Source organism: Podarcis pityusensis (genome assembly GCF_964106645.2).
Source record: "Podarcis pityusensis genome assembly, chromosome: 2".
Lineage (NCBI taxonomy): Eukaryota > Metazoa > Chordata > Lepidosauria > Squamata > Lacertidae > Podarcis > Podarcis pityusensis.
This window is the reverse complement of record NC_138029.1, coordinates 49,109,772-49,123,051: the sequence shown is the minus strand read 5'-3', so window position 1 is coordinate 49,123,051 and position 13,280 is coordinate 49,109,772. Positions and strand designations below refer to the sequence as shown.

At 39.7% G+C, this 13,280-nt stretch overlaps 1 protein-coding gene across 2 annotated transcripts in view; it reads left to right on the top strand.

The window, feature by feature from the left end:
- Positions 1-13,280, top strand: part of SLIT3 (slit guidance ligand 3) — a 415,965-nt gene that overhangs the window by 387,818 nt on the left and 14,867 nt on the right. For both annotated transcript variants that reach the window (XM_080995211.1, XM_080995210.1), the window contains exons 31-32: positions 3,262-3,502; positions 6,491-6,621. In XM_080995211.1, coding sequence (XP_080851337.1) covers positions 3,262-3,502; positions 6,491-6,621 — 372 coding nt within the window. The remainder of the gene's footprint in view (positions 1-3,261; positions 3,503-6,490; positions 6,622-13,280) is intronic.

The following is a 13,280-nucleotide window of genomic DNA, read 5'->3' as shown; positions in this document are numbered from 1 at the left end:
AATGAAGTGCCTGTGGTTGCAGACTTAGGTTGTACAGTTTGGTATGATCCCTGCTTACTTAAAGGATTTCTGCAGAAACTCCTTGCTGCAAAATGTCACAGCGGGAGAACTTCTGAAATAGCTATGTAACAAAGAAATAAAACAACATGCATTATACAAAGCTCAGCAGTTGTAATGTATGTTTCCCCTCTATAGTGACATCTATCAGAAAAATAGGTGGACTACTAAAGGGAAGGTTTAATAAGTCAGACTCTACTTACCAGGGGTTCATGAATTCTAAAGAGAGTTCATACAAAAGTTAAGGGGGAAAATAACACAGAGTCAATATCTGGGAGAAAGTGGCTGTATTATTTATTTCAGAAGCGCTCACACTAATAAGCTATTTCATAGTTTATAGAGTTGCAGTCAAGAAAGGTTGGCGAAACCTGTGCTTGCTACTGATTCATATATACTAGAATGTGACTTAAGCAACAAGAAAACAATTATCTTTGCATGTAAGTTTTAAAAGCCCAGCTCCTCCTTCACATCACTTTAAGCCGAGGAGAGTCAACTGTCATTTTCACAATAAGAAATTGCTAGATGAGAAGGTACATTAGACACAGTTCTATCCATCTTTCCTTCTCAACTTTCAAAAAAACAAGAGACACGGGGCCAGACAAGTTGTGAGATTAAATGCAGTTTTTGGATTTAATGTGCGGTCCTCTGTCCCCCTGAAATGCATAACATTACCTGGAAGATAGATCACCAGGGTTGCATCATGCACAGAGGGGAAATGTAACCCTTTCCTCTCCTGCTTTGGTGCTGAGGAAAATCCTTCCTCTGAAGATGCTATTTGTATTGTGAGGAAATCCTCCATTGAAGCCATTGAATTGAGGGATTCCAGCCCTTCAAGCTAATGCTATTTGAAAAAGCCTGCACATTCAGTGCGAAACATAGTGCACAGTCTCTGTTGCTACCTTTGTCTGGATATTTTAGGATGTATTGTTCCATTCAATGTCTTTTTTTTTAAAGAATTCTTAATTATTCATTTATATTAAGCAATGCTGCAGCCCTATGCATGCTATCTGGGAGTCAGCTACATTAAATAGTGTGGTCTTAGTTCTGAGAAACATGCATAGATTTTTGCTCTCCTTTGTTTTTGTTTTTTGCTCTCCTTTGCTTAGTGCAGAGAAGTTGTGGTATTATCTTCACACACATTTTCAGTTCTTAAACTGTGTGGGTTTTATTAATATCATACATTTGCTTGTAGCTTCTTGCTTTTACTCCAAATCCATCAAAGGGGCTTTTCTGCAACAATGACAGAATAAACCTCTTAATTGGAAAGCCTATAGAACGTCTTTGGAAAGAGGGCATGCACCATAGTCTGCTTTACATTTTCTGTGTGCTATGGTGTGACTTTCATGTTAATGATACGCTCATTATGTTATGCAAATAGTTTGGTTGGTTTTGGAAAGTTGTTATAAAGAATAACTTTGGGACAACCAGCAGAAAAAATAAAGAAATAAATCTTGCACTCTATCTCTACTTAGCCACATTGCCTGCTCAGAGGCATACATAAGGGTTGCTGAAACTGGCCCCCACCAGGAGTGCAGGCCCAGGGGAACGTGCGGAAATCACCTATCAGGTGTTGGTTTCCTCCCGCAACACCTGGAGCACCCCCTGGCTCACCATTTCAGCTCCTGCTTTGCCTGCAGAAGGAATCTGCTAGGATCTCCAACAGGAAAAGCTGCTTCTGATGATGATGATGATGGTGATGATGATGATGACAGAAAGGGGTCCTCAGAGTGGCTTCCCTGTTAAGAGCAGCACATGCAGCCTGTCCAGACTTGAGGTGGCATGATCCTCCTGTCCAGGCAACCTCGCTTGCTTCTCAGTTTTTTTTCAGGAAGATGCTCATAGCATAGCATAGCATAGCATAGCATAGCATAGCATAGCATTGCCAGGGGTCAATGATACAGCTCCTTGCCACCTTTGTGCCTGCCTAATGTGCCAGTCTGGCAGCATTTGAGAACTATGGGTGAGCACAGCTGGCTTCATGGGCATGCAGTATCAGCATTCTGATCAGTCAGACAATGAAGTAGTCTGTTGTTGGAAGGTCACAGTAGTTCTTCGCACGTCTTCCCTCTGGTGATTTTTCAGTGAAGTGTCTTGTCATTGGCCCTATCCCACAAGGGAAAGCAAATTGTATTGGGTGGGGGGGATTCAAACAAATGAGAATACTTGGAGGCACTACAGGGAAAGACAAAACAATGCAAATATTGCTCAAAAGTAATCTAGAACCACTTCTTTACATTCTGACCCAGTCTTACGTTGTGGCTGACACCTGAAAACTATTTCTCACATAACAGTTTTCTTAGATGTGCCTCACTTTCATTTAGGACCAAACATGAACATCACTACATACCTTGTAAGCAGCATGACTGGCTCAATAAAACTAGACACTAGCTGTAAGTGTGACCTAAGAGAGAATACATTTTTCTTATTAGTAAAACCACTCCTGGAAAGAGGAGCAGATGTCACTGAAAAGACTTGAATTCCATTCAAGTTTCTATTTTAGTCAAAATGTGGACAGAATGGACACACACAGGAATAACAAATTAAAAACAAGTTGAAACTTCATTAGAAACGGAAGGCTGGTAATTGCAAAGAACATGATTACAAATATTTATTTTCAAACCTCTTATAAGAGACTACGGTATGCCTTGCTTTCCAAACCACCTTGCTGCAATTTTACAAGTGCCTGATATATTCTTTCATTTAAAAAAAAACTTAATGAAGTGAATGGTATAGTTTTGAAAGGTTGGTGGTGTTTTCCTTTCCAAATGTCACATGAATATCTATCTGCATATTTAGCAGTCAAATAATTCAATCACACATTTTGATTTAAATATGAATTTAAATGAGTGTTTTATAGCCTGATTTCCACCCCACCCCCATCAGCCATGTACCACTGGTGATTTTCCACTCAGGGTGTAGGATTGAAGTACCAGTAATTGATATATAATGTTTCCTGCTCATATGGTTTTATAAAGTGCTCTCGTGAACATATATACTCATATATATAGTCCATTATGTACTCACAGGATTACCTAAAAAACCAACACAAGAGCTGGAAATGTTTCTTCTGTTTTGGCCCAGTATTTGTCACTTCTGTATACTCTAGAGCAGCAGGAGTTGACAACGGTACATTTAGATCTGAACTTCATATCTTTAAACTTCTGGTGGGTTTAGAATAACATTCTTACTTTCTTATTTTTTAAGTGGGCTTTTCTGTGAAAATCCTCCGCCGATGGTTCTGCTCCAGACAAGCCCTTGTGACTACTATGAATGCCAAAACGGAGCGCAGTGCATTGTCGTGCACCAGGAACCCGTCTGTCGTTGCCTGGCTGGTTTTGCTGGCCAGAAGTGTGAGAAACTAATTACCGTCAATTTTGTTGGAAAGGATTCCTACGTTGAACTTCCACAAGCCAAAATCCACCCTCAAGCAAACATCTCCCTTCAAGTAAGTCAACCCAGTTCTGTTCCCATATAATGTGGCAAAGAATTTATACAAAGGCCAGCACACACATTACATTCACTACCAGCGAAAACAGTCTTACTGTGATAAGCCATACCCACTTAAACCATCATTGGAAGGAACACCTGATGACTTTAAAAGCTGATTAAATTAATCTGCATGCTTTCGCACGCTCCTGATGCAGTTTAAGCATCTTGGACTGGGAGAGAGCCATAATTTCTTTCCTCACTCAATACGATGGATCAAAAAAAAATGAAGAAACAATTTTGTTTATTTTTTTGACATTGCTCAACCCCTCTTCATTCTCTCTGGTTTTGCTTGCATAAAAAAGCAAAACGTGCCATGATCTAGGAGCCGAGGCACATTCAGTCATATAGGCCACATCTTGGGCTTCATGTTGAAAACAGGTTTATGACAAAAGTAGATTTTGAATGATAATATAAAAGCCAGACTTGTTTACTACATGGATCTCTCACAGATGGTGTTCTCAAAGCTTATTTTGCAGTTAAAATATTGCTTCTCCATCTGGTAGCTAATGCCACACAAGTAAAAAATTAGCTTTAATGAAGCATCTCTTAAAACAGGATTAAGGGGTGCTTCCAAATAAAAAGAACTGAAATAAATAAAAAGTCACTTTCAACTTACCAGTCTGAGCAAATACTTTGATTATTATTTTTTTTAGTGAATATTTCAGTTTCAAATAATGCCATTTGTCTTGCAATTTAAAAATCACTCTGGCACATTTACTGCAGAAATAATTGGAACTAATACTTGTTTCTGAGAACCTTAAAGGCCTTTTTAAAAGCATGTCGCTACATAAGAAGGTTGGAAGAAGACTTGTATAGATAAAACTTCAGGAGCAGTGGCTAAATGCCTGAAAACTTGTGTGGAACTAAACTAATCACAATACAGGGAAAGTTGAAATAATGCAGGGGGGAGGCTGCAGAAGCTAGTCATGCCAACTGCCGCTGCTACCTGCAGTGAAAGTGTTTTCAGTAGAAACGCTTCCCTGTTATCTGAATGCATGGGCAACATACTAGAAGACTCCTAAAGCATCTCCACATGAGAGGAGACCTTGCCAAATCCCTGCTAAATATGACATTTGGAATTCCTCCCCCACTCACACAAGCATTCAACAAGCATTCGTCAGTATGTGCATACAACCGCTTTACACAACTGCTGAATGCATGGACGGTGGTTTAGTCTTAATTCTGAAATGGTCCATTGTATATCAGCTGTTACTACTGAAGGATGCAGACAGGAGACTTGGCGAGTGTAGCCTACCACTTGACTTGCCTGACCTGGTAGGGCACTGCACTATTTTCTGAAGTCATTGTAAGTGGTTTACTTATTTTAAAGCCTTCAGTTCATGGCTGCAGTCAGCAGTTGAATAATATTTTTAGAAGTTTGTTGTGTTCCATTCTGTCATTTTATTTCTCAAGCACATTGAGCTATGTGAGATTTTGGGTAAAAAGTTATCAAAAAAGTAAAAAAAAAATGAGAGAAGATGTATGCCATTATGAGTGCTTCTTAAGCAGAAAGAATTAACTATAAATTATATAAACAAGTAAACTCAGGATTTCCTTGGATGGACGGTATAGAAATTTAATAAATTTAGTACTTGGCTGCAATGTAATTTAAAGTTTCATATGTTCAAAAGCTTCCCTCTTCAAAACTGACCTGAGGGATGTTTGACATGAGTAATTCTCAGTGTACATTTTACCTGGTTGTGTTTCTGGTGGTACAGAAACTGTATGTATCCTGTTTATTAACTTTCAGTGAACATTTGTCCTAGCAAAGCTCCTTTTATAGAATAAGCACAGTAACTGTGATCTGATTCCTAATGCCCACTGCACACAGAGATGCTTACTGAAATATCTAGAGATGCCACACTTAAAATGGTACATGCAAAGGAAAGAGGATTTTCAATCATTTTGAGTTTAGGTTTCGGTTGTAAAACTTGGGTTGTAAAATGGTTTTTTACTTCAAAGGCTCTCCAGCACAGGGGGGCAAAAGTTCACAGTAAAGTTAAAAGCACAAATGGATGTTTTGTTCGAGAAGTTGCTCATAGGAAGTTTAAAAGGGGATGTTTTGATCAGGATATTTTGCATACAAGGGCCTAAGGTTCAGCCTAGGAAGCAGACAGTTAAGGGGAAATAAAAACTTTACCAGAAAGCTACTCTCCTTCTGACTGGTAAAAGTTCGGAAAGGCAAAGGAAATAGGGTAGTTAGAAAGCTGTGGAATCAGAGATTTGAAGAGTTGGAGTTGACAAAGCTGTAAGAGATGGAGGGAACTGAAACACTGGAAAGTATAAGAGCATAGTTGAGCACTGCAACAGGAGGAATGTGGAAGAGACCACAAAGAGACCCGGAAGTTGAACAGAGGGATGCCAAAATTGCTGAATACTGGCTTGGTTAGGGGGAAAGTCTAGAATAGGTATAGAATGCATTTATCTCTATTTATGTATCACTTTCTTGCCTTACTAAAGGTTCCTAAAACCTTAAGTAAAAGCATATAGTAATTTGTGGGAGGAGGGGGCAGAATTAGTCTGAGGACCTGTTATTTATGCCATGCCTAATTGCTTTATCACTCTCTGCAGAGGAGGGAGTAGGTTAGGCCTGATAAAATCTGAAAGGCTAACAGGTTGTTCAGTGAAAGCAGCCAAAGAAAAATCAAGATATGCACTGGGTGGCAGTAGCGAGAAGATAAAGGATTGTTGTGTTGGCTGGTCTGCTTGCCACCTTTCCTTTTAATGGTGCAGGCTACAACCAGTGGCATCACACTGTAAAAAAAAAGAAAGTAACCATTTTCTTTACCAAAGAGCACAGTGCAATGGCTTTGAGATAAATGTTTTGGTATTTACTAACTATACATGAAGTAATAGTTGTAGTGACAATACATAAATATTATGTATATGCCTTTGCTTTTTATATATATATTGCCATTAATCACTTTTACTTTGACATTTAAAGGTAGCAACAGATAAAGACAATGGCATCTTATTATACAAAGGAGACAACGATCCCCTGGCTTTAGAGTTGTATCAAGGTCACGTGAGACTTATCTATGACACGCTGAGTGCCCCACCCACAACTATATACAGGTAAGTACACTGGCTACAGAATTAGAAAATGAAGGTTTCCTTTTAAAAGTAAAATTGCATTCTCTCTCTCTCTCTGCTTACAGTTTCACATTTTCCTTATCAGGCTATAAGAAAAGATGCTGTTGGGAATTAAAAAACAAAAAACAAACCAAAAAACCAGTATATTTACAGACCCACACTTCATTACTGTATGGACTTCCTCCTATAAGTTTTTATCTATCCAAACAATCTATTCTAATCCTCATTCTGACACCACACATATAGAATAGGTCACAACCTGATTGCCTTCAGTTGAATCACAATTGGGCCAGAAGGTATTTTGAAACTGGAAGAAATTATGAAGTTTCAACCATGAACCACCTAGACCAGTCCCTTCATGTGAGTTAAAGCCAATTACCCAGAGGTAATTGTTAATGAATAAAGCACCCAGCATTGTCACAGTTCAGCTGTTGCTACTGTCACAGAGAACACACACAGTGCAAAAAGAAGCTTACAGACAAAACAGCAATTAGATGCCTTGCACAAGGAAAGCAAACCATGTATGGATTGAAAGCAGGGGAAATTTAGCCAGTCTGACCTGGAAAGGGCAGAGGGGGGAAATGCTTTTCTGGTTGCACAAATACCAAGAGCACATCCTTACTTTGCACAACCACTGTGTTTGTCCCAAGTGCAAAAATATTTCACACAATAAGCGTGGAAAGTGTGGATGATACGCATGTGTAATATGCATGGTAGAATTAAACCCAGTTAGGGCTCCTGGGTGTGTATGAGTGTTTAATGCTTCATGTCTATTCTTCACACATTGTTTGTTCTCAGCACATAACCTCCTTTCTCTAATTCTGAGAGTTTCTAGTGCCCCAGAGGATCCAAATATGGTATCTTTCTGTTTTAAAGAAATCCTATCACCCTGCATAGTAAACATAAAAAAGACCAATTTGATGTACAGAGGAACAGGAAACTGCTTACAGAGGCTTCAGTGCTTTGTGTGAATTTTTTAACACTCCGGAAACAAGACAGGATGGGTAATTAGCTCAGTTTGGTGCCGTCTGCTCTTTTTAGGGGACTGTGTTGTATGCAACAGAGTGGAAGCAAGCTCAGTAGGCTTCCTTCTTTGCTGGCGGTGTATCGACTAATTAGGCAGTGCATTGGCCTCAGCTAGCTCTGTACTGGAACAGAAAGGCTAATCATTAGGTCTGAGCTAGCCTGTCTACCCATCGGAAGGGGTTTTGTTGGTTACTTTCACCAGTGATTATAGTCTGGTGGGATAGCCATGAAAACAGACTCTTTATTCTGTAGCTAATCCTAATTAATTCCATGTTATAGCAAAAGCAGAGTTGTTACAGCAGTTTTATGCCACTAATTAGAACATAGGGGAAGGCTCATTAGTTGCAGACAACACATGAGGTGGCAGATCAGAGCGGGTGCCTGCTCCCTATTGTTGATAGCAGAATGCTGTAGTGACAAGGGGCTGCTTCTGATATCTCAGCATTTCATGGATCCTCTCCTTCCCGGCAAAGTTACCCGTGGCGTGAAGCATCAGTGTCCTCATTATTCCCGTGCCCTTCATATTGATCAAGGAGGAGGTCTCCATTCAGAATGACACCTCATTACCATAAGATTAATGGCCTGCTCGCTGGCTGTGTTTTGCACTGTGTGATCTGTTGAGATGGTGAAAGCTGCTGCTTAATGTGATGCCCTTTCTGAAATGTCACTCTAATCTTTTATTAGTTTAAGGAGTATAGCAGAATGGGGATTAGCATCAAGCTCCATAGGAAAAGATTGGGCTGAGGGAGAAAAAGCTACAGCTGAAGAATGTCAAAAGGCAGGGGAAGGTGGGAGGAGCTTCTAAGTGAATTAGATTCCCACCCCCACTCACGGAGGGGGGTCCAGAAGGGGAAATTTCCGGCTCCTTGTGCTTCCTATTATGCAAATGGCCATGTTTTCCGAGAAGTAGATCTTGGGTTCTATTTTTTAAAAATGTGTATTGTTGTGACTCTGCTGATAGGACACACCTCTACAATTCTATTATTCTGTGGCTTCAAAAACTGGGGAGATCCTGCCTGTGCTGTGCCATCCCACCAGTGACGGGATCTTTGTGTGTCATGAGGCAGAAGGCGCAGGCAATACTCTGTTCATTTAAGGTGTACAGTTATTGAATGTGCATGCAAGTCAGCAGTATCACCCACAGCACAATATCAAGCCAATCCAGACTACAATTGTGCCACAGTAAGAGAGAAGGAAAATCTGTACACAAAGCAGATATCCCAAGAAGTTAAGCCAAGACCCTAAGCATATATCACTGATGATAAGATATTTTACAATAAAGAAATTAAGTATGCAGAAGGTTTTCTAGAAAATTATTTACCTATTTTAAAGTTGAGAGAGCATAATACCAGAGTGGGGGATGGGGAAAGTAGCACACATTGGCCATGTTTGGATCCAGTGCTACATCAGGGCTTCCTTCTTTGTGAACAAGCTGCAGGAAGTCTTGCTATCCCCTGCCAGCCACCCAAACTCCCACACAGGCAAGAGTAGGACTTTAACAGTGTTTACTTTCAATTTTAAAAAAATATTCTTTATTGAAATATAAAAAGTAATGTGTATATAATTTAGGGTTGCCAAAAACTTTATTATTTTGAAGAAAAGAAAAGAAAAGCAGCTCAACAATTTTCCCAGTTTGTGTCCAGATTTTCACTTTTTGAAATATGACAACCCTAATATAATTGTAAGTTTCTCTGAGTCTCAGCTTGTTACTGCATCTCAACTGGGGATTGTAGTTTACACTAATTATGATTGGTTTAAACAAGCCAGCTTCATAATGCATGGTTTGAAGTTGGCTTGTGAAACTGATCAAAGTTACTGATATATCACTGTCCCTGCTTCAGGTGCAAGAACAAGCTGAGATTCAGGGATTCCCAGACATGCAGCAGGAAGTAGGTAGGTTGTGAATGCAAGGCTCGCTATGGCTTGTTCACATAGCACTAAACCGTGGTTTAGTGCTGTAAAAGAATCAATTTATTTCCTGCTTTGCCAGTTCTGTCCTTTCTTTTTGGTGCCTCTTGCTGAAAGGGAAAGGGCTTTTTAAAGATGTGAGCAGAATGGCAGCTCCTGTCCAGTCAGTGCCTTGCCTTGAATTTGCTCCACCACCACCTACCCTCCATCTTGGTAAAGCAGAGCCATTTGGAATTAGTTACTGCTCTATGGGGGCAGAGAAGAACCTTCATGCCAGCACATTGGCACCAGCTACAAAGAGAACCTGAATTTAAAAAGGAAAGGGGGGAAGTGAGAAAATGTTTTTATAACTTGCCCAATGTGCACTGATTTAAAATATGTTGTAGGGTTTGTGGAAGGTTCTTTTCAAGATTGCTGTTGTTGTGAGAACTTCATAATAGGCCATCACTGCTTAAACTTCTTTTAGCCAATTTCCCCTCTCCAGAAAGAAACCAACCTCAGAACCTTATTTATGTCATTGTTTACTTTAGAACATGTTGAACAGGGTGCAGCTACAGTTCGTTGTTCTAGCACATTTTTTTCAGTATTGCTTCTTTCACTGTAGAATAGAAACTGTCTGGCCTACATATTAGTCCCCACCAGTGGAACATGCCATACATGGAAACTACCTTTTATATGACCAGATCACTTTCACAGCTGGAACTAGTGTTTTAACTGAGCTCCTTGGCACTGGGCATTTAGGATCAGTTTCAGAAATCAATATTAGGGCCTTGGAACAAGTGTGCTCTCAACATGCTTCATTAGCTGGGGCTAGGTATTTCTTTCTACTTTCATAAACAGGTTGGCCAAGGAAAAGGGTATCTTCAAATATTTGATTCGTGCTTTTCCCTAGCCAGCATCTAGGGCTAGAGGAGTGTGTCTTGAACCCAGCACCTCTGTATCACAGATACAATTATATAGTTCTTCTTTGCTTAATACCAGGAAGAACTATGTTCATTCATATAGCTCTGCTATATTCACAGCAGTTTGATCTGATGGTTTTCTACTTTAAGCATACAGAGTGATGTCAAATGAGAATGAATTGTGATCGTTCAGTATGTGCACTATGTGTTCAGCAGCTGCCTTGTATAATGTGCACAATAGAAAGAATCCATCTTTGGATTTTGCTGATTCATGTTTGCTCTGAAGCAATGTGGAATATCTGAGATTCTTTGGGGATTCATTTCAGATTTCCTCAGCCTTATAACTTGGAGTGGAAATGTCAAAGTTTGCATTAATGTTTTCCTGGGCACTCAGCATAATGTCAGGTAGAAGTCAGTAAATATATTTTAGTGGAGATTACATAAAGTATATTGCCATTTATCGCTAACTTTGAAAGAGAAGGAAATTAACTAAAGAAAACATTTCAATTAAACCTGAGCTGTTTTATCAGAAAAAAACATCCTAGGGATATGGGGTAGTTGGTAGAAATTTTTAAGCTAGGATTTTTAAAACATGCAGATATTTTATTACAAACATTTTTAAAAGACACTGCCTGTGTTGATATTTTCCCAATTTATATATAAGGCTTTTTTTTAAAAAAGGGTACTCTTATTCCTTCATTTAAAAATAAATAAATTTGCATTTGAAGACCAGATTTTTTTTCCTTAGCACTCTGCTTATTGCTTTATGTTTTGTAAGAATTTTAGTTAGGATAACAATTGTGATTCCATCTGACATTTGCAGCACAGAATTTCATATTCATTTATTTTTCTCCACTAGACAGTTTTGTTCTGTACTGTAACTGGAATGCTAAGCATCTTAAAATGGAACTTTACAGCCTATATCTTTTAGGAAAATATCCATTGTCAATTTAAAGTAATGTAATTCAGCTGACAAATGACTCCATTTACCATTCCCCATGAGAGTTTGTTTATGGTAAGTATTAAAAAGCTTTAGTGATAGTTTTAAATTTTCAGCCACTGCATTTTTTGCAGTTAAAATTAGAGCAGAATGATGCACTGTTCAACCAAGGTCAGAAGCAGGCTACTAATCTGATCATTTTCACGTAACTGGTTTTCCTACTATATGCGGAGGAGACGGTTGCATGGAACAGGGCTATCATTCTTTCTTTTTTCCTAGCATGGCTCATGTGCCCTACATCATGACCAGAAATTCAGCAGGTTTGACTTTTCCTACTATACAGGTGCAGTCATAAGAAACCATCATATTTCTCTCTGTCATATCACACTTACATTGTTTGTTTGTATGCTCTCCATACTGATTCTTGCCAAATGGCCTCAAGGCAGCACTAAAATGCAATAAAAACAAGAAGAAGAAACTGGAAACAAAAGCAGCAGATAAAATACAGCTGAACTCCTTTGGGAGGAAGGGCAGGATATAATTTTAATAAATAAATAAGTAGCCCAAATGAAAACGGTATAAAAGAACCTTCAGTGCCATTGAAGTTCATTTAAGGGTTAAAGGAAGAGGATATGTTTTTTACTTGTGCATAAAAGACAGTAAAAAAAGCACCAAGTGAACACGTCTAGGGGAGGAAGTGTTCGGTAATTTGAGCATCACCACTGAAAAAAGTCTTCTCTGTGGTAGCAACCCAGTTTACCCACAAGAGTAGACAAACCTCAAGAAGAATCTCTGAAACAAATAGATGGGCAGGTCCATGTGGGAAGGCAGTCCTTCGGATAACCCTCTATCAATACCTTTTGTGGGTTTAAAGACCAAAACCAGCACTTTGAATTGACCCTGGAAATAGAGAAGCAGTGAAAATGTTTTACACTGGAGTGATTTGCGTGTCGAGGTCCCCAAGACACCACCCCAATAAAATACAAGTTAAACATTATTTTTGTTTAAGGTTTTTGGCATAATTTTGGCCACAACTTTATTAAATTACAAGCAATGTAATTTGAAGTAACCTGCCAATAACCCTCTTTCCCTCTCTCTGGTTGTTCACTTTCAGAGCAGGTGAAAAGTGAGAGGTGCTGGATTGCATGCATGCTGGGTGTATGTGTATGTAAGGTGGGGGGTATGGTCTGTATGTGTGGTGGATGCAGTGAGCATGTGCAAGAACAACAAATTGTGTTCAGTGGCTACTTTGGCTATGTTCACTGCTGGCATGTGAATATCATAGGACTGACCAAATTTGAATGTGACTCTCTGGCCAAAAAGTTAGTAGCTTCTTGGTTAAGGAAATTGTTAAGTTGCATTTTATGTAGTAAGGTAAAGGTAAAAGGACCCCTGACCATTAGGTCCAGTTGTGGCCGACTCTCGGGTTGCGGCGCTCATCTCACTCTATTGGCCGAGGGAGCCGGCGTACAGCTTCCGGGTCATGTGGCCAGCATGACTAAGCCGCTTCTGGCGAACCAAAGCAGCGCATGGAAACGCCATTTACCTTCCCACAGGAGTGGTACCTATTTATCTACTTGCACTTTGACATGCTTTCGAACTGCTAGGTTGGCAGGAGCAGGGACCGAGCAATGGGAGCTCACCCCGTTGCGGGGATTCGAACTGCTGACCTTCTGATCGGCAAGTCCTAGGCTCTGTGGTTTAACCCACAGTGCCACCCGCGTCCCATTTTATGTAGTAGGCAACAAATAAATGCAATCAATAATAGAATAAAATGCAAAAAGACCAGTTGGCAGCCTGTGAAGGTTATTTGCTTGCTGCTACTCCTCTGGAAGCCCAAAATGTTTTATGGGTGTGCAGAATGA